Source organism: Seriola dumerili, unplaced genomic scaffold (genome assembly GCF_002260705.1).
Source record: "Seriola dumerili isolate Sdu_G_001 unplaced genomic scaffold, Sdu_1.0 BDQW01000167.1, whole genome shotgun sequence".
Classification (NCBI taxonomy): domain Eukaryota; kingdom Metazoa; phylum Chordata; class Actinopteri; order Carangiformes; family Carangidae; genus Seriola; species Seriola dumerili.
This window is the reverse complement of record NW_019174422.1, coordinates 1,189,603-1,216,725: the sequence shown is the minus strand read 5'-3', so window position 1 is coordinate 1,216,725 and position 27,123 is coordinate 1,189,603. Positions and strand designations below refer to the sequence as shown.

The window sequence follows — 27,123 nt, the reverse complement described above, 5'->3', positions numbered from 1 at the left end:
CAACGATCTCACTGTCAAAGGCCCTTTCCTCACTGTTGAAGCCAACCAAGAGAGAAGTTTAAGCAGGAGGGAGAGAGATGGTAAAGAAACCTAAATTGACAAAGCAGAGCAGGGGGGTGGCGAGCAGGGATAGATGCTGATGACCGCTGACAGATGAACGAGCGGAGAGAGGATGAGAGAAAGAAAGAACAAGGAATCAGGGAAGGCAGGGGTTATAAGTAATACTGAGTGGATGGAGAAGATCTAACAAGGATGACACTGTGCCTTGTAGTTTTTCTTTTTCTATTTACTTCCTCCTCTCTCACGCCTGTCTCTATTGAACTTAAGACACCTGAGGCAATCTGCTCGCTAGACCTAACTGGGTGAGAAGTCTGGCTTCCCGCCCTTTCTGTCTTATAAGAACTGTCCACACCAGTGTTCCCATGTCCACTTTTACTCTGCCCAAATTTAATTCTTTAACATAGAAAAAGGTAAATAAATAAATAAAAGGTGCATTTTCTGTCCTTTCTCCTGGGACCTGGTCAAATACTGGCAGCCAGCATGCACAAGAAGACCACAGTTGCCCTCCTGGTCCACTGAGCAGGTTATGGAGCGTGTTGGACAGGAGCGGGGCAGGATTGGGCTCTCAATGTCTTCAGGGAGCTCAACTGTGTGTTTCTGATTTAACTCCTTCAGGGATACAGTTGTGGCAGCCAAGTGGTTGAATCTAATGTATCTTTACCCAATCCAGATTGTCTGTGTAGTGACCAGTTGGTTTTCAGACCTGAATAACTTGCTCTGATTCTGGTAACCAGCTGGTATTATTCTCACCTTGTGAAGCAGTGTGTGTGTCATTATGGCAAAATGTGGTACTGGAGATATCTACTGTAGCAGAACTACCCATAGACTGTAATTAAAGATGGATGACATCAACCAAGGTTTCTGAAGAGCGGTTTGGAAGCTCAGAGTGAGCCGCTCTGCCGTTGCCATCTTGGCAGTCCCTGATTCTGCCTAACTTGGCTCTGCTGATTGAAAAATGGGCAAAGAGGTGGGGCGTGTGTGGAGCCAAGACCTGAGTGCATTTGATGTTTGTGGTGCTCACCCCCTGTACAGTTGTCATGAAGGAGGAAATTAAAGAGACCAAAACAGTTTTTTGCACTTCCATGTTGGTTTAATTTTTCATGCCACTTGGAAGTACCACAGGTGGTTCTAAGTATTTTGGCAGGTGTTCATATATCTGTGGGCAAATTTAGTCACTGCGATAGTGTCCCGACTGTGCAACATTAAGTCACAAGCTCATCTTGATCTTTAAAGGTATGTAGTTGAGATGAAAATGAAGGTGTACTTCAATGAGTGCTGAGTAGTCATGTAATAATGTTGTAATAACTACTTAGTAATCCCCGATTCGGAATGTCATGGGCGTCGCGAGTGGTGTGATCCCATCACAAGATGGTCTCTAGTTACAGAACATATCCTCAGGACCACATTTTGCCATGACACAGAAACACAGACACAAACATACACACACAGAGAGAGACTCTCAAGGTCGAAATGATACCAGCCCCACTGTCACGGCTGGTAAACATTAAATGTTCTCCTTCATGTTTGTTTTAATTCCTCTGTTTTCCAGAGTATTCCTCTGTAAATGTTTGCTATAATCATGATGGAAAGATCTGACTGCTGCAGACATTTAAGGAAGTCTTTGTACATGCTATTGCTACATAGCCAACACTAGCATTTACAGCTGTTTAACCGAAAGTCTAGGGAAAAGGTTGTGAGTTCATTATCAAACTTCCTTTACTCGCCTGTCTAGATCTGTCTCTAAAAGGTGTTTTAGTGCTACTGGTTCTAAGCTTTTTATAGAAACAACAGTTGTTTGAACCTTTGTAATGCCAGAAGACTTTCAGTCTAGTGTCTCACAGAAATTGAGCACTTTAATAGAAAGTAGAACAAACTTGCTCTTGTCTTTTTTATAGTAAATTAACATATAAACTCAAAAGCTCAATAACATCTAGGCACAGAGGGAGCATGCACTCACTATTTGAACAAATGAACTAAAACTTAGTTTTGTGTTCTGCTGAAATCCTCAGGCACGGAAGTTGCAAAAGATCTCTTTGCTCCATCATCAATAGATGGAGCTGGATCGCCCTTTGCATTTATTTTCAACAGAATTTTGTTAACACACAAAACAATGTTGTTGAAATTGATCAGAGCTCAACAACTCCACAAAGAACATGACCTTTGTCATGAGTGGAGGTGGGGGTGCCTCACGGGCATCACCTCGGTCCATGATCAGTCCGCCTGCACTCAGCGCTACATGGCACCGGCGACATGTTAGATGTGGACTCATTACGCTGACTCTGATGAGAGACCTGAGCAGCCTGGAGCTGTCGAAACCCATACTACCTTGCAGGAATGATGGCTATCCCATGGGAGCATACCCTCCTGCCACAGCATGCTGGGAAATGCGGTTCAAATCATAAATCAGCATCTCTCCCCCTCGGGACCTTTGTCTAGAATGCAAGGACTAGAGATGCGACGAGGGGGAGGAAAAAAGAAACATGAGGAGTAAGGAAGCTGAGAAGAAGCAGAGGGTGGAGGGTGAGCATTGAAAGGAGGGAGAGCAAGGAGGGAGGGAGGAGATGGCAGCACGAAAGGGTAGAGGGGTGTTGTCTGCGTTTGGATCTCCAAAGGGAGCTCTAAAATTCTTGAGAGCAAGGGTAAAATGTATGATTCATTTCCCACTTCTCAAAATCAATGCCTTCCTCTCAACATCTTCCCGACGATACGTCTTCCTGCGGTGGCCATCTGCAATTCTAGAAGCTATCAACAGCGGTTATCTTGTCATGGATGCTAAAGCACCAGAGCGCCCCTCCCGCACAGGGGCGAGAACAGTGGGAAAGAGAAAGTGTGTGGCCCCTGATAGCAGGCAATGAATACAAATGTCTGTGTGCGAGCAAGCATCACACACACATTTTGCTTCAGAGAAAAGAAAGTAGGCACACTCATGCACACACACACGCACATGCACACGCACACAGGCACAGCCTTATCTCTGTAATTGGCACGGGGGGTCAGAGCGGCAGGCGTAGATAATCATGGCTGGGGGTCATAATCTGTTTGCCGCTCCCCTCCCTTCTTCTTATTCCTCTTCTTTCATCGACCCCTCCCTTGTCATTATAGCCATACACACTCACAATCCCATTACAGCCACACACACTCACCCACACACACTTTCACACTCTTACACACTCTCGACCACCTCCCTCTTTTTTTTTTCTGGCCCACTGTTCGTGATGCAGCACCGTGCTAGAGTTGTTTTGGATGTGGCCGCATGGGGGCTGTTCTGCTGTCGTGTCAGCATGTGACGGTGTCCTCAACTGACTGCCAAAACCCCCAACCCCCCCCACTATTCAATACCTCCCATGCACCCACACACATAGAGCCCCTCCGTTCCTCTCCCAGAAATACACCTCTTCTCACACAGAGAAGAACAAAGAGAGCTACTTAACAGGGGGGCAGGACTTGATAGATTAAAGGTGGAGAAATGTAGGTTAGAATAGTGAAAATGGTGCATGGGGGTGGTGGGGTGGTGGAAATATAGTCGGGAGAAACACTAAAACGAGGAGTGGGAAGTGGGAAAAGAGTGATAGATGGAAGAGGGTCTTGATATAGACATCCCCATGCGTTTTTACTGCGTTATCTGCTCGTATCTTTCATTTTCAGCACAGCATTTCAGCTGCAAGCAGACGACTGCCATTTAAAAGGCGCACGTGCAAGAACGCTTTGTACACGCACATGCACACAAACACACCCAGCTTTTCATTAGATGTGCAGCGATAGGCCTGCACTCCTTTGAGATAGAAAATATGATATCTTAAGATAGGAGCCAAATGGCATTATCGTCAAAGGAGGTCTTATCCTGATAACTCTGAAGAGCAAAGTAAATCCTGTCTCTTGCCATAGAAACCATATTAACTTCTGCAGCCTTATGTAACTATTGCTGCTATCTGCATTTGCTTTTACAGAAAAATAACAAGTCCACATGGGTCACTTGCCCCCGCTGAACAACCCTCAGCCGTCTCATAGACCTACATTCCGCCACAGTAGAAAAGACATTTCTACTCCCATTCCCACACATGATATTTGTATATAATGATAATAACCATTTGGTGAATGATGCTGCAATCCTGTCTGCATGGGAAAAAACTGCATCCAGACACACACATTAAATGTCTATATAGTATATACAGACTATGTGGTCCAGCCAAAAACACACTTTGCAATTTAGCCATTCCTCGGCTCATTTTTAAACAAGACACTTCCGAATCTGAAAGTCAATGAAGGCAGTTAACAGAGTTACTGGTCATGAATCATGAAATAGCACCCCTGGGTCTCTAGATAAGGCATCATTTACATAGTCTTACCTCCGAAAATTCAATTGTAGCCACACGTATAAGAAACAGCTCAGTTTTCTCGGTTGCAGGGAGCCGTTATTGTCACCACTGAGTTACACAAATCTATTAGGACTTCTTACCATTAGAAAAAATAAAAAGGTGTAATATCATTGAAACCAATGAACAATAACCCAATTGTACTGTGCATGGCATCATAATACACTGAAAACCGCTATTCTTATGTGCATCTGCATCATTTTAAATGTATTTTTGTGCTTTCCTCCTGTAGTTTCTGTAGTAGCAGGCATTAGATTTATTTAAGCAAAGTCAATATTAGATACAAAAGCAGAAGAAAAGTGTTTATTAAAATTATTGATTCCCCAAATGAGAAATGTGTGTTTGTCTGTGCATACCATGACTTATCCATTGTATAAATACTTTATAATATTCACAGATATTTTCAACCGAGACCTGATTCAAATTATGTGCCTGTGGCTGTAATTAATACAATTTAAGTTAATTAAGAGCATACAGCGGCATGTTCATACTCCTTTATCACAGGGCTTTGAAAGGAAGTGTGGTTATCTAATCAAAGGGACACCAGACTTTACTAGACAATCACAAGAACACGAATAATTCAGAATCACCTGCAGACCTTCCAGTCTGATCCATTTTTTACATAAAAGGCCTGACACATGTATTATACCTATTTTCTGAAGGACTGTCCTTCATTTCGAGAAAAAAAAACAAGCACTTTTCAACTCTAGCAGTGAGCCTGTTAAATTCCTTGTAAACAAAATAAAGGTTTTTTTAATGCCAGGAACGCTGTGTTAGTTTCAAAAGACTGAAGTATATCAAGAAGCCACCTCCAGAATGTGGGCACATTGTGTTCACCTTCACCTTATCATCTAACTTTATCTGCAACCTTGCAGAACAAACTGTGTTTAAATAAAAAAAAACTGTCAGAAATAGACACTGAGCTGATTAAAGTAAATGCAAGCATGGCAAGTATGAAAAATGCACTATGATGAATAAACCAGAGAGAAAGAGCTTTGACTGAGAGAAGGTTAAACCTGTTCTACATGCTCCCCTAAGATCCCCAAGACATCACTGAATGCTGGGGCCAGTTGCACAAAACACCTTGTAGTCTTCTCCTTAAGGTTTCCTTAAAATGCTCACTTAAGTATTTAAGGTTTTCTCCATATCTTAGTCTTATACTTAAGGAATCACTTAAAGTCAGTTAAACTGTTGCACAAAAGACCTTAGCGACCAAAGTAAGGAAAAAACAAAAGCTACCTCTGTAACTCAGCTAAGGAGAAATTAAACCTTAAGTGCCATACTTTTTTTTTTTTTTTTTAAGGTTATTTTTTCTGGCTTTTAATGCCTTTATTCTAGATACATTCAGAGAGAGACAGGCAGCAAAGGGCCACCGGTCAGGTTCGAGCCCGGGCCACTGCGGTTAGGACTAAGCCTTGATGGTAAGCGCTCTACCAGGTACCAGGCCCTGAAGTGCGACACTTCAGTAGAAAACGTAAGGTTTTTTTTGTGCGTCCTACGTCCAGGGACGTTTATTTTCATAACAAAAATTTGATGAACTTATTCCGTTCACATAAAAATGCAAATATTTTTCAGACGATGAAGCCCTGTCATAAGACGTCTGCAGTGCCATCTGTGACCGTACTCACACACATTCACATACCAGCCACATTATAATATGTCATGAAGCTGTATCATATCTGTCCACAATGTTCATTTCAACTGGTACAGTTCAAGTTCAGTATCAAGACCCATCATGCTGGAGTCATACCAGTGGCATTTAGCTGAGCATACACACTGTTATAAGTGTATATGATATCTGCCATCTCTCCTACATCTCCTGACTGGCTCATCAACAGTGTGTTGTTCCTAAAGTTAACAAATTATACAATGTTTCCTTCTGCATGAGGAGATTATCATTAAATGTGAATTTATGTAGAGGTCATTATATTTCTGCATTACAAAGCAGGCAGGAGATTGCACTACATGTATAAACCAGGACTTCATAAAAAATGTTATTCTACTCGCCATCAATAACCCACATCTTTAATAGCTGAGATTCCAAGGTTTTTTACAGGAACAAGCCAAAGAGGCTACAGCGTGATGAATAAACCCTGCAGCCTGCTGGTTTGGGTCGTGTGTAAGAGGGAAGCATTATACCGCAAGGAAACACTATCAGCATTAATGCTTTCTCTGAAAAGCATTATTCCAGAACATTCTATTCACTTAGTTTATCCTTTCGAGCCGTGTTCCTGTAAGAACTGAGAAAATATATTGGAGGCTATTATGTGATTTCTTTTAATTTACAATATCAATATGTGGGTTTCATAGTTACGCACATCCAACCTTCATTTCCACATATCTGTTTGAATTGCTTGTATTATACTGATTGGTTAGGGTTAGAGATTGCATGTTCTCTGTTACTGCTCACCGGTACATTTATGGTATTTGTTTCAACATGTATTTCAATCAGGAGAGACTAATATGAGGAACAGAAGAAATAGACTTTGCAGCTTAGACCCCAGCAGGAAGCAGATCACCAGGGAAAGTGGTGCATAGGTTTAAGGTCCTTCCAGTTAGAGGAAACTTCGCCCAGGGGCTTAGACACTGGCGGTGGTAATGAGGAATGGAGCTTGAGGATGGGAATGTCTTCATGAAAGGGAAATTTCTGATTGGATGTTTTGATTTTGGAGATGGACAGGCATCTGTGGTTGAGGTGGTGAAGGGGTGGAGGTGGGTCACCAAATGTTCCCGGTTCTGAAGTGACAGCAGAGAGAGAGAGAGAGAGAGAGAGAGAGAGAGAGAGAGAGAGACACTTTTGGTGTGACAGCTTACAAGTGATTGGCTAAAGGCCAGCGTGTCAGGTTGTGACTGGATGAAGTCAAGAAGGAGCTGGTGGAGGGCAGAGATAGCAAGAGACGGTGCTTGTGACTAAGAGGGCATGCACAAGGACATAGTCTTCCTTACTTGACTAGTGAAATATTACAGGGACTATTTAACCGTTAACATCAGTTCCATTTCATTTTAACACCTCCGCCGCTGAATTCGACAAATTAAGACAGAAAGATTTGTTTGCATACACTGTTCGCGCTGCTTTCGTGCCACCAACCGAGCCACAATGGTGCGCATGTTATTTCACACAGTGTTTGAAAGTGTAGCACCTGTGATATAAACTGCAACAGTACAGTTGGGAATGTCATTTCCTACGGTTTATATTAATTCCCCTAAATGAGCCACGGAGCAGAACATTAGCTCGCTTTCAAATGGAAATCAGACAATGATCATATGCAGTGAAAAGCCCACACTGAATCACTTAAAACTGAATGAATAAACATGTGACCTGCATACTTCTCAGTCAGTTTGGAACTATGTTCTGCTCTCACACCTGTCAAAATATATGTTTGCTTCTTTGTTTGTTTCTTGAATGCAGTGATAAATCATTCCCATTGCTGTGCTTTATTTTGGGGAATATAACAAATACCACATGGACACTTTGCCATTTAGCTCGAAGTCCTGTTTGCATCTCATAAGGGATTTGACACATACCATTTTGCACACGGCGTACTCAATCTCTCATTAACATTTCTAATGACCGTGGTTAGCATATGAGAACGGCGCCAGGGAGGGCTTCGGTGTCCCGGAGTTGTGGCCTTGTCGTCCAGACAGCAGTCGACTGGAGTAATCAAGTGTGAAGGTTATGAGGAGCAAACCGCCATTAACCTCCCAAACACAGGCCATCATCACTGTCTGCGGAGGACAGGGGAGGGGGTGTGTGTGTGTGTGTGTGTGTGTGTGTGTGTGTGTGTGTGTGTGTGTGTGTGTATGAATGAGAGCGAGTGCCAGAGCTGGTGAGTGGAGTACAGGTTTGTGTGTGTGTGTGTGTGTGTGTGTGTGTGTGTGTGTGTGTGTGTGTGTGTGTGTGTGTGTGTGTGTGTGTGTGCATGTCCATGTCCTTTATTGGATTGTGTGTGATTGTGATGGGAAGTGTGTGAGTGCACAGTGTGCATTTGAAGCCAGGTATATCATCAGTTGAGTAGAGAGGATTGTGTGTGTGTGTGTGTGTGTGTGTGTGTGTGTGTGTGTGTGTGTGTGTGTGTGTGTGTGTGCAAAAGTGCTTGCAGCATTCATGTTTGAGGCCTTGACTACAGTCTCTTAAAAAGTCTTTGTTGTGTGTGTGTGTGTGTGTGTGTGTGTGTGTGTGTGTGTGTGTGTGTGTGTTTGTGTGTAGTTTCAGACTTGCTCATATATACTCTGATATTTTGTATCTATTTATTCAGATTTGAGGGGAAATCAGGACATTCATCCAACTCTGTCTGCCTATCCAATGTGTTCTCAGCACACATTATTCCCATATGGCAGTACAGTATGGCTGTGCTTGGCATGCTCGGGCCTGTGACCGCCTGTTTGACATGCCACTGTGTCGGCTGGTGTGATGCCATGCTGAACCGACCCATCTGCTCCAGGCCCCGAGCTGGCACAAGGGAGAGCTCATTGGAGGCAAGCATGAGGAAAAGGGCATTGGACCTGGGGTTTGGCGAGGCATGGCATCCAAAAAATCCCCTGAACCTCTGCCCTCAGAACAGTCCAGAGCATAAACAAGGGTGTGATGGAGTGTGAGGGTGTGTTTGTTGTCAGTGGAGAGTAGGAGAGCAAATACACTCATGAAAAATGGATAAGCTGTCCACCTTACAAGCTGCGGAGTAGTTCACCTACAGTTGAAGGCTGGTCTAAGTCTTAATTATGCAAATATGTTTTTCACATCATGTTGATGAAAGTATCATTAAGACTGCTGTTTTAATGGAGTTCTGCTTTTGGCTTAATGACAACTAAATCAATGTTATTTAAAAAAAAGAAAACGAGTCTAAAAAAAACTAATATTTGAATATGAACATTTTCAATGATGCAGTTTTACAGTGTTACAAAACAGGATGTATTCCTCACAATGATGCCAACTGGCTTCTCTTTGTCATTACATCATGGGATAGAGGTGGGTACTGTAGGTGGGGTGCTGTAGGACAATGACTGTGTTATTATGTGTGGGTTCTGGCAGTGGGGCTGCAAGTGTGAATGTCAGAGGCCACGTTTTGGAGGTGACATATTTTCAAATACATACTTATTAGGCAAGTCGTTCCTTCCTGTGTTCACAGTGAATGCAGCTACTATATGCTGAAGTATACAGTATATTTAACAAGTGCTAAAGGCTGTGTTTCAAGATGATAAAATTTGAATAAAAATATCGTGTCAGTTAAGCAAGTCATACCTACGACCGAATCACAGCCGTGCTGATATACAGTGCATCACTCCCTCTTGTTAGATATTGCTTTTATACAACAGTTCTATATATTCGTTAACAATAATAATTAACAACAGATTATGATTTGTTTGTTTATCCCTCCATTATTTAGCTACGCTGAAGTATCCAGGCCTCTTTCCTTCCCTTCATCCTCTTCTGACGACCATATATAAATTAATTCAAATGTTATATCTGGAAATGTATTCATCTTTGCAAAGTTTGTTACAATATAAGATAGATAACGACCCTTAATGTAACGCTAATTAATGGTCAATGGAACACCTGTGAAGCGGAGTGATACACGTAGTTAAAAGTCCCAGTTCTGTTGTTGTCTATATCAGCACTCACGGAATACCTCTGGTCCTATCAAATTACTTGGTCAGAACTAACTGGGGCATAATTAGGGCTAATTAATTATTGAACAATTATTGTTTTCCAGTTGTTTTAACTATCGTTTATGTAATTATCGTGGGTGTGACCGTGTCCCGTTGGAAAGGGCTACAGCGTGTCAAGCTTCTACCACCATGATGTTGCACGCATTATACATGCGCAGACGTGTGTACAAACAAAACCTGCAAGGTAAGCGGCAACACTTGCATGTGGAAAAACAACTCACAACAACAACAAAAAATATTGTTACACAAGTAATACGGTTGCTTTCAGGAGTAGCTCGCTACATAGGTTGTGTGCGTAGCGGACGAGAGAGAAAGAAAGCGGTCATGCCGGCAACCGGAGCAGAGTTGGCTAGTTAGCTAGTTAGTTAGCAGTAAACATTATAGCTCCGAACATTTAGCGCGGTGTATGTGCACTTTACGCTGTTTGTGCACTTTACGCTGTTTGTGCAACAACTTCAGTTTGAACCACAACCCCTCAATACCGAATTGGCCGTATGTTCCCTGTGCTTCGCAACTACTGTCCAGACTGTGAGACAGGAAAGGTGAGCCAGGTAAATGCAGGATTCTGCATTGTCACTGGAGGGTGTCCTTGTCAGTTAATGGTAAATGTTTTTCATATAGGCCTAGGTGACTTTTAGACATTTTTCCTCCATACTGCACATTGGATATTTTTACTGTCAACTCAGAAGAATAATCCTAATACTTGTTCAGCCAGGAAGCAGAAAGGTGAAGATGTCTACACAGAGAGCAGCAACATACAGCAGAGAGATTTTCAGCACAGGAAAGACAGGCTGCACTAAACCATGAGACGGGACAGAGCCTGAGTTTAAGAGAGATTTGCTGCTGCTACTTGCATGAGAAGGTATGTTTCAGTCTGGTCCATTTTTTGACATTGTTGCAGTAATCAGCTGAATAGCATACTGAGTTTGGGGGAGGTCTCAGCTCTGCTTGCATATCTGTAAAGCTTACCACACACCACTGGTGCGATATGATGTGTGTTTTCTCTGACTGAGGTTAGTTTTAGGCACAATGGGTTCAAAATGGAAGAGTTAAGGTCAGATATATAGAAGTTATCATTGTTATGGTGGGATTGGAAATGTAGCAGCTGATGCCTACCACACATGAGAAGACTAAAAGACTAAAGTCCTGTTTGGTGCTGGAGAAGCTGACAGTGTTCATGTCATTGAACGTCACTACCTGCATCAGCCAAGACTGAAAACGTATGATAATATTAAACGTATTTGATTTTAATGCAACATAGAGCTGAAATAAAAGCAGCTCAGACCTTACACCAAACCATCTAGACGATGGGAGTGCACCGCAACTCTTGCAAAACTGTCATGATTTTATTCCGATGTTGGAAAATTTGTCTGTGATAGTGGAATCCTGTCCTCAATTACACGCTAAACCACTTGGCACATGTGTGAATATTTGTAAAAAATAAGTGTCATTTTAAAATGGGGTTGCTAATCAGTGTGTGTTTCAGAAGACTTCAGGGGTCCCTTTCAGTACAGTAGTGAGATTTGCAGTATTTATAGGATTTGTTCATTTGGGTGGGAGGAGAACGCTCAGCCATTTGAACTTAAGAGGCAACATGCTGTGAGGCTCTGTTTAAAAAAAAAATCAATAGCAAGTCAAGCGGATTCAGAGGAGATACAGTTCAGGAGGGTGTTTGAAAAGCAGAGATACCTGGGGCCGATCAGCTGTTTGTGAATTTGTGTGTGTGTATAAAAGGAGTGTGTTTGTAGGCAGTGCAGAGAGAGTCATGTGAGAGCAAAGAGGTTGTGTTGAGGGAGGAGAGGATTGAGGGACTGACAAGGAGGTGACACGAAGAGAGAAAGAGAGAGAGAGAGTGTGTGTGTGAGGGAGGTGGGGGCGTTCCTCTTCATTACCAACACTAAGGAGCCATGCCAGGAGCACAGATGGCAGAGGAGAGAGGGGGCATGAGGTTGGCACATAAACTGCAACACACACTCCTCACATTCACACACCCAAACAGACATTTAAAAAAAAAAAGAGATGTAAATCCAAAGAATAAGCCCTCGAAGCTCAATATGTTTTTATAAAAATTGTGATATACAGTACAAGTATAACAAACACACACATTCACATGCTGTAGATATTGTCCTCAAAATCACCTGCCCATACACACACTTTCACACACAAACGTGTCATCGAGCCATCCCATTGTGTTCCTGTGCCAGTTTCTTGGCCGGGAAAGCGGCCATGCTGACGCTGCATCTCTCTCTCTTTGTCTTTTGGCTCTCACTTTCTGTTACTAACACACACACACACACACACACACACACACACAGGCATCGCATTAGACTCTCTTTCCCCATACTCGCCATCACCAATGCTATAATCTAAGACCTAAATAAAAATTTGAACAGCACCTTTTTCAAAATGGTTTCATTCTCTTTATCTGTCCACACACACACACACACACACACACACACACACACACACACACACACACACACACACACACACACACACTCAGACCCCCAATGGTCCAATTAGGTCTTTTTGCATGGCAGGAAAGCAGAGCAGCATGTTTGTGTGTGGGAGATGTATCTATTGTGCGCGCAGCATGTACTCCTCTCCTCTGCAAGGTTGAACGGAAGAGCAGCTCTTACACTCTTTCTCATACACACACACACACACACACACACACACACACAAACATACACACATAAAGACAGACCTCCCACAAATGTAGGAAGCTAGAAAGCCACGTAGTCTCAGTTCATAGCCTACTGTACCTACAGTACACCTAAGAACCGCCCACCACCTCCCTGCTTCATACCTGAAGTGTCTCTGTTACATGAAGATCCAGCTTTTAACACCAGATGTTAAAATGTTTGTGTATTGGCACTCTACATTTCATTCATCATGTATGATTAGCTGGACACAGACAATAACACACCACCAAGAGATATTGATAAAATATATTTATCATTATTGATTTATTGCTACTTTTCCACTGAAAAAAATTAATATAATGCATCTGTTATTGCTTTTTCCATCTACATGTGAGGTTGGTTTGATATTGTCTGTTCAGTAGATGCTAAAGTTATTTTTTAGTCTTTGGTAACTTTAAAAGCAAGAAAAGAAAAACACTAATCAATGGATTAGTGATTGCTGGTTTTTGTTTTGGATTATCATGTTCAAATTTTATGTCTTATTTTAGTATATTTTTATAGCATTACAACATTACACAGAATTGCTTTAATGTTTGGCAATGTAGTGCAGTCAGTGAAATGAAATCTGTTTTGTCAGTGTCAATCCAAAAAAGCCAAACTTTGTTTTAGATAACTCTTATTCTGCATTTAGTTGGATTTTTTCCTCTTTTAATGAGTTTTATGTTTAAAGTAATTCAGACATGAATGAAGGTTAAACTAGTTTTTCAGAATTGTCATTGTGGTGACCTGATGGTTAGGGCACATGTATATCCTCAGCAGTGAGTCTCCAGTTCGACTCCCAGCCGGCCAAAGCATTTGCTGCATGTCATTCCCCTATTCTCTCTCTGCATTTCCAGTCTGTCTATATATGTCACTGTCTAACAAAGACATACAGTGCTCAAAAAAATAACTGATGATTGATTCCCATGGCAGTGCCACTATTCAGCACGCGACATAGCAATGCTGCAAGATATATCCTGTGCTTTCAGTTTTAATTAACAGAGTGTATATCCTCTTTACATATATTTAAAGCTGTATGCACCTGTGTGTGTGTGTGTGTGTGTGTGTATACGTGTACGTGTGTGTGTGTGAGTGTGAACGACAGTGTGTTTACAATGTGCCTTCACAGATGGGTGCACAACAGGGGGCTGCCTGAGGTCACCTGGTAGTGAAATGCTAATCATGAACATAAATAAGTTCTACACTCATTCTACACATGCACATATTCCCACTGTGATTACAGCATCTGTCTGTCTTGCTAAGCAGGGATTTTATGGAGACATCTTTTTTTTTTCTTTTTTTTTTTTTGTTCTGTCCCCCACTTTTCCATATGAATCCACAAAGAAGCCAAGTATTACAGGCCCCTGGCCAGCATTTAGTCTCTTTGGTTCTGTTTTTAACCTCCTCTGTTGCTCTGCATGAAAAATCCATTTCAATCATCTGGTATCCACCCTCATCTCTGCATTCTCTGCTTTCTCTCCCTCTCTTTCCATCTCTCTCTCTCTCTCTCTCTCTCTCTCTCTCTCTCTCTCTCCCTCCCTCTCCCTCTCTCTCCCTCCCTCCCTCCCCCCTCCTCGGTGTCTCATTCTCTCAGGACTATATCAGCATCCTCCCTCTTTCCTCAGAGTGGGGCTACTGAGCTGAGAATGAAACTCTGGGGAGTGTGGATCTTTCTTGAGCCCATTTTAATTGGACTGCAGTCCACTGTTATACTTTCTTTCTTCCCATGGGTCCTTGTAAGTGTGTGTGCGTGCGTGTGGATGGGCAAGTGTGCGTAGATTCATGGAAACCCGTGACCTCAGAAATCCCGAGTGCTAGCTGCTCATCATTATGTTCTCTTCCGGGGAATTTGAATTACAGAGCCTGAACTGGCTTTCACCGCTGCATCTCATACTTGAGGGTGGCAGGTTCTGTCAAACATTGTAAAAAAGAATTTGACGCCGTAGTAAAAAGGGGATCTGCTGTTATGGAAGTCGACTAACATAGTAGCTCAGGTTCCTCTGTTTGGTTGAGTCAGTGTTGAGATGAAAAAAGGCAAAGTGGCATATTCAGGGCACGGCATTGTTCTGATAAAAGATTTTCTCTGTCGAGTGTTAAATTTATTTTGTTCCGTGATGGCTGATTGGAGGTTTTCCAACACTACGCTGATGTCTTAATGTACATAAATGTATTTCTACCTCTGATCTAAATCCTAATCCCAGTGGCATTTTAACATAAAGTAGTTTTTTCCTCAACATCGCTGAATGGGCTTTAGTGCGACTGAGTGGACTGGGGTATAAACTGTCTGGTTAGCTCATCTCATTCAATCCCTCATAGCAAACTTTGACCCGCTGACTTGCTGACACACCCTGCAGTTACCCCTGACTCCTACAATCCCAACACTGTATAAATACATATGCTTGAGAGACCCTGACAAACGTCCGGTTTCAGTGGCTCGTCCTCATGTATGACTGCATGACTCACTGCCGGTTCTGCTGTCGTCTACTGTTGCACCAGCAGCCTGACTTGCCAGGGACTGCCTGTGGCCTTATCATGCTGTGTTGGTGTTGTTTTAGACACTGCATTGGCTAGCAGTGACCGTTCCTCTTTGGCCAGCCTCGAGCCCTCTGGCCCGCATCAGACTTTGGCACGCTCGTTAGCGTAACAGCCATGTCAGGGAAGCTTGCTGGGTCTGCTGTGTGGCCAGCATCAGTCAGGGATGATCCTGAGTGACAGTGGGGATGTGAGCTAGACCACACGGAGCTCTGGTTTCATGCAGAATGCAAAAAAGAAACAAAATGAAACATGCCTCACAGCAGTGTTTTAGCATTGTTAGTTGATGTTGGAGCTTAAAGCTGCAATGTCTGTGGTGAACAGGAATGAGATAATTAATTGTGCTTGGCAACTTATTCGGTTTGCCAGATGCTTCTCAGACTTATGAGTGTACACATTTTCATCAGCGGCCTGAGAGACATCTGGAGCTCTGTGCCACTTTTGCACAGTCGGAGAAAACAAACATTTCTCTTGAATCTCCTGATTGTTGTGGTAGAAATGCTGTCATTATTGCCCACTGCACACTGATGATCAGCTTCACTCTCTCAAATTGTTTTGATTGGTGTTTAGACATGATAATTATACAACTGTGCTCTAGTACTCAGCAGCCTGAATAGAGACTGATGGCAACAACCAGCAGCTATTGGCTGACGGCTTGTGTTTCATTGATCCGATTGCATTAATCAAGGTTGTTTACAGAGAGAACACAGCAACCAGTGATGGATGACTGCTGGTAATTAAGCAACAACCCGCAAACATCACACCTCTCATTTATGGTGTGCTGACACAGTCAATGAAAATAATCCACAGCCCCGGCTATTTTTACACCAGCTCAGAAATCTCTTTGGCATCTCTTCATCTTGCGTGGGACATATTTAGAAAGTGCAAGGAAAGTGCAAGGAAAGTGACAAGCTGAGAGACGCAAAAGAGACGCAGTGGTGGCGAAAGAGGAAGCTGCTGCGCACACAATCGCAGTCCTTTGCCCCGTCGTTCTCTAAGACAAAAGTGAGAGGGCACAAGTGGCAGGATAAGAATTAATTGCATTTTAATAATCGCCTGCTCTTTTTATTAATGAGCCCTGCGTCCCCTCCTTTGTTTTTCTAGCATTGAGTACTTTTCTCTGCCACTGGCTGCATTAAAGGCTTAGCGGCTCATTTAACCCGGGACCACTAACTCCCAGCTTTCTTGTTTCCTGTGTTACCTGAGCAGTGAAATGAAGCTTCACTTCACTGTCAGCAATATACCACACTGAGCCAACACCAGGTGCTTCATCAGTATGTGGTTTTGAGGCTGTCATTGCTTTTAAATAACGCTGCTGGCATTATGATCTGGGCATTAAGCCAATACACCAATATGTCAAATTTTCTAAGTTAAAGTGTTTTAATTTTATAGTCATACTTGTGATTGAGTGTGACTGCAACCCTTCCTGTGCGTTTCCTGAAGTGTTGTCGTTACTGGGCATCGTACTTTGCCCCTGCAGCCTTATGGCTCCTTGGCTGCACTTTTCCCACCTTCTGGCCGCAGCTTTTTGTTGCTCTGCCAGCCCAGCCAGAGCAGCATATATATCTTTTGCCCCCTCATTGTTAGTGGTATTATGGCCAAATGGCTCCAGCTATGTGTGAAGCAGTGGTCCTTGATCTCCTGTGGCCTATAGTAGCCAAGCCAAATAAATATTACATGGACTCTATTCTAAAGGGTAGCCATTCCCATTCATTTGTGCTGCACTAGACTCCTCTAACTTTTACAATCTTACATCAGCCAACTGACTCTGCTGCTGCCACTCTGTTGCACCTTGTTTCTTTAGTTTTTTTGGTTATCTTTTTTTTTTGCCATCATCTGTTTTCACATTTCCACCCTGTCCTCCTATCTATCTTTGTATCAGCTGCTGGCAACTTTCATACACTCTTTCTCTCTTTGCAGCAATATAGCAGCATTTTCCTTTATATTTACTTCACACATGGTGTGATCAAAAGTCTCTCTATCCAATTTCATGTGGCTGAAGACAAAAAGCCCATGAAAAAACCCAATATAATAAAAAAAAAAAATAACGGGAGTAAATAGGAAAACAATTCTCCAGTGGGCCATGTGTGTGTTCTTGCCAGGCGGGGCCATCAATTGATGGGACCTTTTTTCTTTTTTTCTTTTTTTTACTCTAAACTAAATTTCACACACAACTGGGAAGGGGACAATCATGTTTCACCCGTCTGTACTATATCATCCACTTGAGCACCTTGTATAATACACTCAGGCTCCAGGCGGCCAGCCAGTCGGGAAAGAGCCACTGACCCTGGAAGTGGAGAGGGATTTCTAATATTAGATCTATAATAAACAAATCATCAGTGCTAATGGTGTGAGAAAGGCAGGGTCTTTTGATGTCACAGTTTCTTTATTTACCAGCCACAGTGACACAATGGCCCTAGCTCCACTCCAGAGCTGCCTAAAAACACAGAGAGTACAGGAGGTGGCTTAAAAGAGCTATGTGTAAGTATTGCTATTGCTACATCGCCAGCGGTAGCATTAACAGCTTTTTACTCACCAGTCTAGAAGAAATGTTGAGAGTTCAGCATCAAACTTCATTCACAGCTGTGATCAGCAGTGGAAAGTGACGCCCAAGTTAAAGTGATAGTTCGGGTTATTTGACGTGGAGTTGTATGAGTGATAGTTGGTGTATTATCTGCCATAGATTTGGATCAGTGAACTCCCAGTTTAGAGGAGCGGCCAGGAGACCGGCACAGAAGCTGAGTGATGTGCTGCTGTGGACGGGGCCATCTGCAAAAACATGTTTTAACCATTTAATAAACATGCCCACAGAAAAAAAAACTAACATCAGTTGAGGTGTACGCTTTATTTTGAATATTTTCACCACTTTATCCTGCCGTCAAACAGCCCTTTCCTTTGGAACTACATTTTTTCAACTGTGAACATCCATATTAATACGCACAAGTGCACCTACGCTTAGCTCTGGCTGACGCAAACAGCTGATCTGCGGAGTAATACAGTGCACGCTGGAGATGCAACTCCATGTGAAATAACCCAAAATGTCACTGTAACTCTTGCTGCTATCACTTCTTTTCTTCCACTGAAGTTAGCACGCTAACCAGCTAGCCCTAGCGATAGTGACTCACTTTAGCCTCCAATCTGCCCTGAAGTCGTAGCGCTGCTCAGAGGGCGTATTATAACCTCTCGTCTTGTAAACACAAAGATGACTGATGCTATTGTGAAGCGACAATCGACACCACCTGCTCCTGGCAAGAATCCACATTCCCTGGCAGAGAAAACTTACAAATAGCCTTTTTAATGGAAGCGACTGGTCTCCTCTAGCATTCTGCTATTTCAGTCTCCCCTGTTGCCAATAGGGTGGACGTCTCCTCTCATTATTTTGTTGTTTACAGAATCCTCCTTCCTGTCTGTGCTCGCCGATCACCTTCACCTTGGTGTCATGACGCTGTGCCTAAGCTGTGTGAGGGATGATTTCCCTTTAGTTGCCGTACATCCCCTCTCATGTTTTATCTATTTTGAACCCTTAAACAAACTTTGACACAGCTCAGATAGCCACTACCTTGACTAAATCCCATCAACTCATCATGGTGCATATAACGAGGTATTTATAACTACTGTCTTAATCAAAATCCACACTGTTTCTCCCGCTGTCACTCCCTCACGCCAACAATTTGTTCTAATGTTGGTGTAATAAGGCTATGTCATGGCGGGATATAAATAGCCTGTTCCCCATTTTGAAAAGATGCTTATGTAACTATGGCTCTAATAAGCATTTCTGCAACACCATATGCCGTTGCATCAAACTGTCTTCTTTCAGTGGCAGCGGCAAAACAGCAGCACGAGAGGCAAGCGGTGGAACTGGGAGAGGAGAAGAATTAAGAGAGGGGAGCGGTTTGGGGGGATGAGCAGTTAAACCATCTAGTCTCACCCATCAACTCCCCCACTTGCAGGACGTGTTGAGAGAATCATCCATGTGCTGAACTAAGACATGAAATGCTCTGTGAAAGCAGAACACGACTTCATAAAATGCTTGTAACAGAGCATCTCCAGCCGTCGTTGGCTGCCTGTTCTAATCTACTTCCTCAGCTGGTTATGACTTATTTGTCCTACTGTCTTTGATGACATCCCGCCGCAACGCTGTGAGCTTTCGAGAAGACATTCGATTTTACAGTCTGTCAGGCCACATATTTGATTCCTTTCATTCCCAGTATACTGGGAGAATCCATAGTGTGAATGTGTTTTGCAAACATGCAGATTTTCTCCTGTAGCTCTGTCACCTACCATGTGTGAACTGTGTGTCTGTGTGTTGGTGCGTGAGTAGACGCACACACCGTTCCCGCTGTGCTGTTTGTGATTTGAATCCCCCCCCCCTCCTACCACAGGCAAAGGACCTGAGATACTGTTCGCGGGGCAGAAGCTAAACGACAACGAGTGGCACACGGTGAAGGTGGTGCGAAGAGGAAAGAGCCTGCAACTGTCTGTGGATAACGTCACAGTGGAAGGTTAGTCGTGTTTGGGACACAGAGGGATTGATTCGTTGGGTGAGAAGCAGTGAATGTCATCATAGTGACTTGTGAGGATGGTTGTGTACTCCAAAATCCCCATGTAATAGCCCCAAATTAAATGAATCCACCTTGAGAAAGTTGACTCATTTAAAAGAGGAAACTGACTAATTATGACAATAAAGAGTCATTAGCTAATTAAACTGATATTGAGGGAGACTGGTAACAGCTTTAAAAAAAAAGTGTTTAACGACAGAAGTCATAATAATGTTGAAATTAAGATAAGTGGAACACGATCTTACCCACAGTACGTCACATATTAAAAAACAAATTGTGAACAAGCTGGTTGCAACAGTAGTGAATCCATACATTCATATGAAGAAAGTGAAAGAAGAAACTATGCAATTTAGACTGAGCACAGAAGAGAAATTAAGGGGAAGAGGCTTTTCAAGCATATAACAACTGCAGCTGAGCAGCTGTGTACAAAGCACGGAGGAAAAGGTTCAGCCAACTACTAAGAAAATAGCAGAGAAAAGATGAAAGGTCAAGAGATGAGGTGGAGTCACAGGCACTCACTGTATTGTGGCCTCGGGCAGAAAAGGATGGCAGGGCAAAGAATGAAGAAAGAGGTGAGGAAAAAGGTGTAAACTAGACGAAGGAAAGAGAGTAGGCACGCTGAGGCCAGGAGCAAGGAATGACCCTGTGAAGTTCCAACTGGTTCACAAACTGGTTCATGGGGAAGGAAAAAGGAGGAATTGCCCAGGGAGTCTTGGCAAGGCTGGCCGGGCATCAGCAGGGAAGGCAGTTTGCCAAGCTCATTACTCAACATCGCCCAGTAAACACTATATAAATTGTGGCATGTAGAGCGCAAACAAAAGATTTTCTGCAATATTATGTTTGTATATTATCCTTCACAGCAGGTTAAAAAAATAGACTGAACCTTTGTGAACCTATGCAATAAAACCATATGCTGCACGCACACTGTTTAGCCAAGTAATGTAAGCATAGTAAAGAGATGCCAGAACCATATAATATGTATTTATTGCTAAATTAGTGTAGCAGACACCATAAATTACAGTTTAATGTACTATAGCATTGCATTAAAGGTTAAATGCATTAAGAATGCATTATAATATTACCATGGCTTTTCCATTATTAAAATTTGAGTTTGACATACTGTTTCCATAGAAATTATAAAACTGGAGAAGTTTATTAGTAATATTATATCATATTTATTCTTCTTTAAAACATATGGGATTTATCTGCTGAGAATGGTTATAATCCTGTCACAATGTTATAATGTGACATAATCCTAAACGTTTTCCCAGGATGCCTTACTGTGCTGCAATTTATGTATTACCGCTTGTGTTCTAAGTTAATGCTCTTTTTTCTGTATCCTCCAACGTTTCAGGCCAGATGACCGGTGCCCACACGCGTCTCGAGTTCCACAACATAGAGACAGGCATCATGACCGAGCGCCGCTTCATATCCGTGGTGCCCTCAAACTTCATTGGCCACCTCCAGGGCTTGACCTTCAATGGGCTGCCATATCTAGACCAGTGTAAAAATGGGGACATCTCCTACTGCGAGCTGAACGCCCGCTTCGGCATGCGCCACATCATCGCCGATCCGGTGACGTTTCGAATGAAAGGCAGCTACTTAGCGTTAGCCACGTTACAAGCTTATGCCTCCATGCACCTCTTCTTTCAGTTCAAAACCACCACGCCCGACGGCCTGATGCTTTTCAACTCTGGGGACGGCAGCGACTTCATCGTTGTGGAACTGGTGAAGGGGTGAGTTCCATGTAATTTCAGTTAACTGATTGACAGGAAAGGTTGTTTAGTCGCATTGCTGAGAGCGATGACTGTTTTGTTGTGTCATCACAAAGTCACGAAAGTACTGACAGCTCAGTTTCTGAATACGGACTGTATTCTTTCTATCTGTGGATTGCATGCTTTGATACTTTCACAATATTAATGTCAAACCTAGACCTGCTTTATAATCAAAAAAGACATGGACATCTACCTTTATACAATACGGGACCTTTAAAAACTCATTTGAAAACTCTATGTACCACAGGTTGTTATTGGCTGAGAAACAGAAAGCAGATAATCATGTCTACTTTTTCTTGAAAACTTCATGTAACAATCTAATAACTGTTAATGTATTAATGCAAAATTGTGAGCTCAATGCATTTCTCTGACCGTCAAAGTATTTGTCGAATTTTCTATAAAGGCTTGAAAAAGCTTGCACAAACCTGAAAAAACCTACTTGTGAATGTATCACCCTAAATACTGTTCATAATTAGAGTATCAAAAAGAGGCTTTCGTTTGTGTATCTGTCTTCCTCTTGTGCTTCTATATTCAGCACTGTTACAACACAAAAGCCTGAGCTGCCTCTGCCACACAAAGACAAGAGGCTACATAAAGGAATTGGAATCGGGATAGGAAAAAAAAAAGACACATACCTTGAATGAAACAGCCACAATAGCCTTAACCCAAAACACAAAAGAGAGCCATATTTGTGTGAAGGAGGGAACTGTGCCACCTCGGCTGCCTGTGGGCAAACAGGGGCTTGTAGACAAAAAAGCAGGTTTCTATATTTACATGTCAAACCAGTGAGTAAATCCCAGGCTTCATGTGCAGCCACATGAACTGCTAATATTATGTTCCTAAGAAATATATTCTTAGGCAGAGAAGAGGATAGAGACATTAGAAACAAAGTAGGGGAGCAGAATGTTATCCAATCTTCACTCACTTCATCACGGCAATTGGAGGTTGAGTGCTTTTGACTGTGACCTGTCATCAGTGAGTCACTGAAAGAAAACATTATGATGTGATGCCGAATCAGTACTAACATAATTGTCCCCATTTGCTCTGACTGACACGCAATGATTTTGATTTTCTTCCTTTCAAGAACAGCCACTGGATTATGTTGTAATAATACACAAGACACTCTCACACACTCCTTACACTGAAATCTTTCTTCACAGTTACGTCCACTACGTCTTTGATCTGGGCAACGGGCCGTCGCTGATGAAGGGCAACTCAGACAAGCCGCTCAATGACAACCAGTGGCACAACGTGGTGGTATCCCGGGATGCCAACAACGTACATACGCTCAAGATCGACTCACGCACCGTTACTCAGCACTCCAATGGAGCCCGCAACCTGGACCTCAAAGGTAAGAGCAGGTTGCCAAGCACTCTTCCACACAAAATCACCACTCAGAGGAAATAACCATTCCAGTGTCATCTTTCTGTCTGTCCCTTAAGTGTTATTGGACAGGGGCCATGAACACATGCCAGCTCAAATTCCATTTAGATTAGATCCATTACATCCAATGGTTTTCTCAGTCACTGAAGAAGTGGAATGTTTCTTAAGAAAGATCTTAAAACCTTTTATTCTTAGATAATTGATAAAAACACAATTGTCATATTAAAACATAATACTCTTTGCTATGCTGTAATTACACAATCTTACCTTGGTGCATATGTCAGATACTGCGTCAGAAATAACAAGGTTTACAGGAATTTGCATCCAACATTGTTTTGATAAACAGAGAAACCTAAATGATGCTGCCAAGTGTAAATGTGCTTGCCAAACAAGAGTGGACAGAGGGTCAAATAAAATTTAACAAAAGCCTGGCAGCATCTGTGCCAGCCTATCCTCTTCACCTTGAAAGATGACCCCCCCCTTTCAGCAGATGTTGGCTTTACTGGAGCAGCGTACAGTCCTTTAGCCAATTGGTATCCCAACATGACCTAAATCCAGCATTGTGGACCAAGGTGAAGACAGCTGATCACTTCATCCTTCAGTTTCCTCCTTTGTTCTTTTTTTATATTATTTTGCTCTCACTCACTTGTTTCCACCGAGCTGAAAAAAAAAAAAATCACATTGGCACACTTCACTTTTACCCACGGTACAATGACTGTCTTTTGATGGAGACACCTTTACCTCTTTGACTTTAAAATACCTCGCCCTCGTGAATCATCTTGAAATAATAGCCATGGTTACAAGGCACTTAAGTGTGAATAGATCTCTGGTCCTGGGCCACTGGGGCTGGAAGCTCAGGTAATTGTAGGCTTTAGACCTCAGAAGTCGGGTTCTCTCATGTGTTATTTTGATGCTTGGGAGTGGCTGCCTGTGAAGCGAAAAGAGTGACAGCATGGAAATAAAGGTAGAGAGTCAAAGAGAAAGAGATACAGCAAGACACCAGGAAGCTGGTGGTGAGGCTGAGGTTAGTGAAGTCACGAAGGGCCCCCCAGGGGGCCTACTGACGACTGTGAGGAGTCATAAGATCAAAAGGTGCTCCTAGACTTTTTTTTTTTTTTTTGGGGGAAGACAATGATTTATTGATGGACTTAAACTTTTTTTTTTTTTTTTTTTTTTCTTTACAGTGTTGTCCTTTGGGATATGCTTGGTGCAATTAGCAGGGATATTCGTAAGAGGGTAGTATGTAGAGGAATGGCACTGTGCCAGTGTCCTCACGCTGGGTTACAGACACAAATTACTGAACACAGAACACCCTTCCATAAGCTGGAGATGCAGGGAATGAATAGTGTAAAATTAGCCACAGTGTTTTTAGCAGCGAGACATGTAATTAGCAGCCTGGTCTCACAAACCTTTGGTGAAATTCAAATAAGGTGAATCATGCACACAGCCAATTATGCTATTGTCACATATGCTGAGGAGTAGGAATGTAATTGTCACTTTGTTTGTCACTTTACTTGGTACTCATTTTACACGACTGCTGTGTAGAGTAATCAGTAATTACTAGATATAATGAATGCTTGCATTCATTTTTAATTTTTTTTTTTCTTTTGCAGTATATCGAGCTGCAGCATAATGTGTTGTCATTATGCATCGCATGTGATTGATAGATAAAACTAGTCTCCTGTGCATCTGTGCACTCTTTGTAGTATATCTACTCCGCTGATCTCCTACAGTAAAGTGAAGTAACTGATGTCTGTAATTAGAAGGGTTTTTCTCTTTGATTGATTGCTTCTGTCTAGGCTGTGGCACAGACTGCTGTCAATCAACTCGGAGATAAGACACGAGAATCATTAAGAGGCTGTCAGTGAGGGTTTTAAGGAAGCGTGCTGCTCTTCTGAAGGTGCTGGACCATGCCATCCCACATCAACCCCATCTTTAAACTCTCCCACCAGATTGTAATCATGTTGGACTGTGTCCTTTGCAGTAAGGCAGCAATGCGTCTTAACTAACCCCCAAGCAGAAGGGATACACATCCTCAGCTGTCATATATAGTTTAGAAAATGTAAACATAATCTGTCTTCGCTTAATTGGGGAAAAACTGCGTTCTCCAGGCAACACAACTTTTGTTAATGCTCTCTCACTTAGCCTGAATGATTAATAGACAATTGCACCTCTTCCTTATAAAACACCACCAACCAAGCGTGCACCGACAACATCCCTCAGCTGCCCACCCCAGAGTCACGCAGCGACAATGGCTCCATTTGCATATTCAAAATTACAGACACCCCATTGAAAGATTTGTCTCACAAATGAAACAGACGGCAGCCGTTCTAAGTGCCCAATCAACACAGTATACATGGCTGGGAAGTAACCCCCCCCCCCCCACCCATCTGTGTTATTAATCTGTGAGCCGCTGTGTTTGAAACTTATTTATTTTCAGGGGTCTTTTTCTTTATCTGAACAACCCTTGCCTGCAGGGGATTGAGGTTGAGGCGGCTCGGTGCTACTGGGAAGAATAATAGTTGTAAATCTAGTTTCATAGGACTTTAGTGGGGGGAAGATGTCTCAATGCTCAATTCCCTCGTCTAATTGGGCATTCAAGCCTTGCTCTGTAGTTGTGCCGTGACAGTTCCCTTGCCAAAATATCATACACAGCTCAAACACTGTAGTGCCATAAACACCAGAGCAAAGCACCAGAGCTAAACATGTGTGTAGGTGGAGGAGGACTCTTGACAAATACAACACACACACGCACAGATATATACAGTATAAATATATATATATATATGCTACCAAGCATGATTGGCAGTCCCTCCCCTTATTTTTGCATAAACACAGACACACATGGACTATGCTGTGCACGTTTTTTTTTCTTTTTAAACAGTTACATACAAGGCTTTGCAAATCAAACACAGAAGAAATAGCAACAATAAGCCATTTCTCACAATTTCTTTGCTCTGTTTTAACACCATTTCTCCTGCATTTCAAAGAAAAAAAACCCAATTCTCTGAGCTTTATCTGTGTAATTGCCCAGAGAAAATGGGGAAAATGGGTTTTGTGCTCTCTGTCTTCCTTCTCTTTGTTTTTGGACAGGCAAAAAATCTTCAAGGCATCCCTCTTTTTTCAGCTAAAGTGTGGTGAGGGAGCGACACACACAGTCCCCAAGGATAGCACTGTGTGAATTGAGTTTTGTATAGTGAATGCGAGTCTCGGAAGAAGACATGTTGAACATACACCATACGGGGAATACAGCTCTGTCATTCCCGTTGACAACCTGCAGAACACAGTGATAGCAGTTATTACCATATTCATTCCCTGTAATAGCCTCGTTGATTCTACAGTGCAACATAGTTTTAAAGGATCCTTATCAAAGAAGCCAGAGCAGCTTTACAATATGATGGTAGAACATGATAATACAGAAGAATCTTTTAGCAATACCACTGAAGGCGAAAAATACAATTAATCACGATAAGAGGAACATGGTATCACTTTTCAGTACCAAACGTTGAACGCAGGTGTTTTGCTCATTTGATATGGAAAGTATTGCACACAATATGACCAGCAGCTCACACTCCAGCCTAATGCCTAACATATACTAGAAGACTTTGAAAAGACTGACACCCTCTCACAACTAAAGATGTGTCATTTTTCACTCAATTTCCCCCTTCCTATCTTCCACGCTGAAAATAATTTAATCTGTGGGCCACTTCAGAGTTTTAATTCTCACACTATAAAATGTTGTAAAGACTGGGGAACTTGCAGAGTTACTGTTTCTAAGACTATGACTAGATTCCTTTGAGGTTATTTACCATCATGCTCTGAGTGGACATTTATAGGACAAAAAAAAAAAGTTTTTTCTAGACGTTTTTGCTCTTTGAAATTCTACATCATTATTATTATTATTATATAAAGTTTGTACCTCAACACTATCATTGTCATGATTTGGCCCTAAGACCATGTTTTGACTTTGTATTTATTTTTCCTGGTGTCCAATTACCATTGCCTCTCATATGTGTTTAATGCCAGATTTACACCAAACAACTCACTCTCATGCATTGTGAGGTTGACAGTGTTCACATCATTAAGCGTA

General features: G+C 42.4%; 1 protein-coding gene across 1 annotated transcript in view; it reads left to right on the top strand.

Moving 5' to 3' along the window:
• The window catches only part of nrxn2 (neurexin 2), a 630,539-nt gene that overhangs the window by 277,547 nt on the left and 325,869 nt on the right, over positions 1 to 27,123 (top strand). Inside the window, exons 12-14 of the mRNA XM_022752210.1 lie at positions 19,699 to 19,818; positions 21,230 to 21,611; positions 22,811 to 23,001. Coding sequence (XP_022607931.1) covers positions 19,699 to 19,818; positions 21,230 to 21,611; positions 22,811 to 23,001 — 693 coding nt within the window. The remainder of the gene's footprint in view (positions 1 to 19,698; positions 19,819 to 21,229; positions 21,612 to 22,810; positions 23,002 to 27,123) is intronic.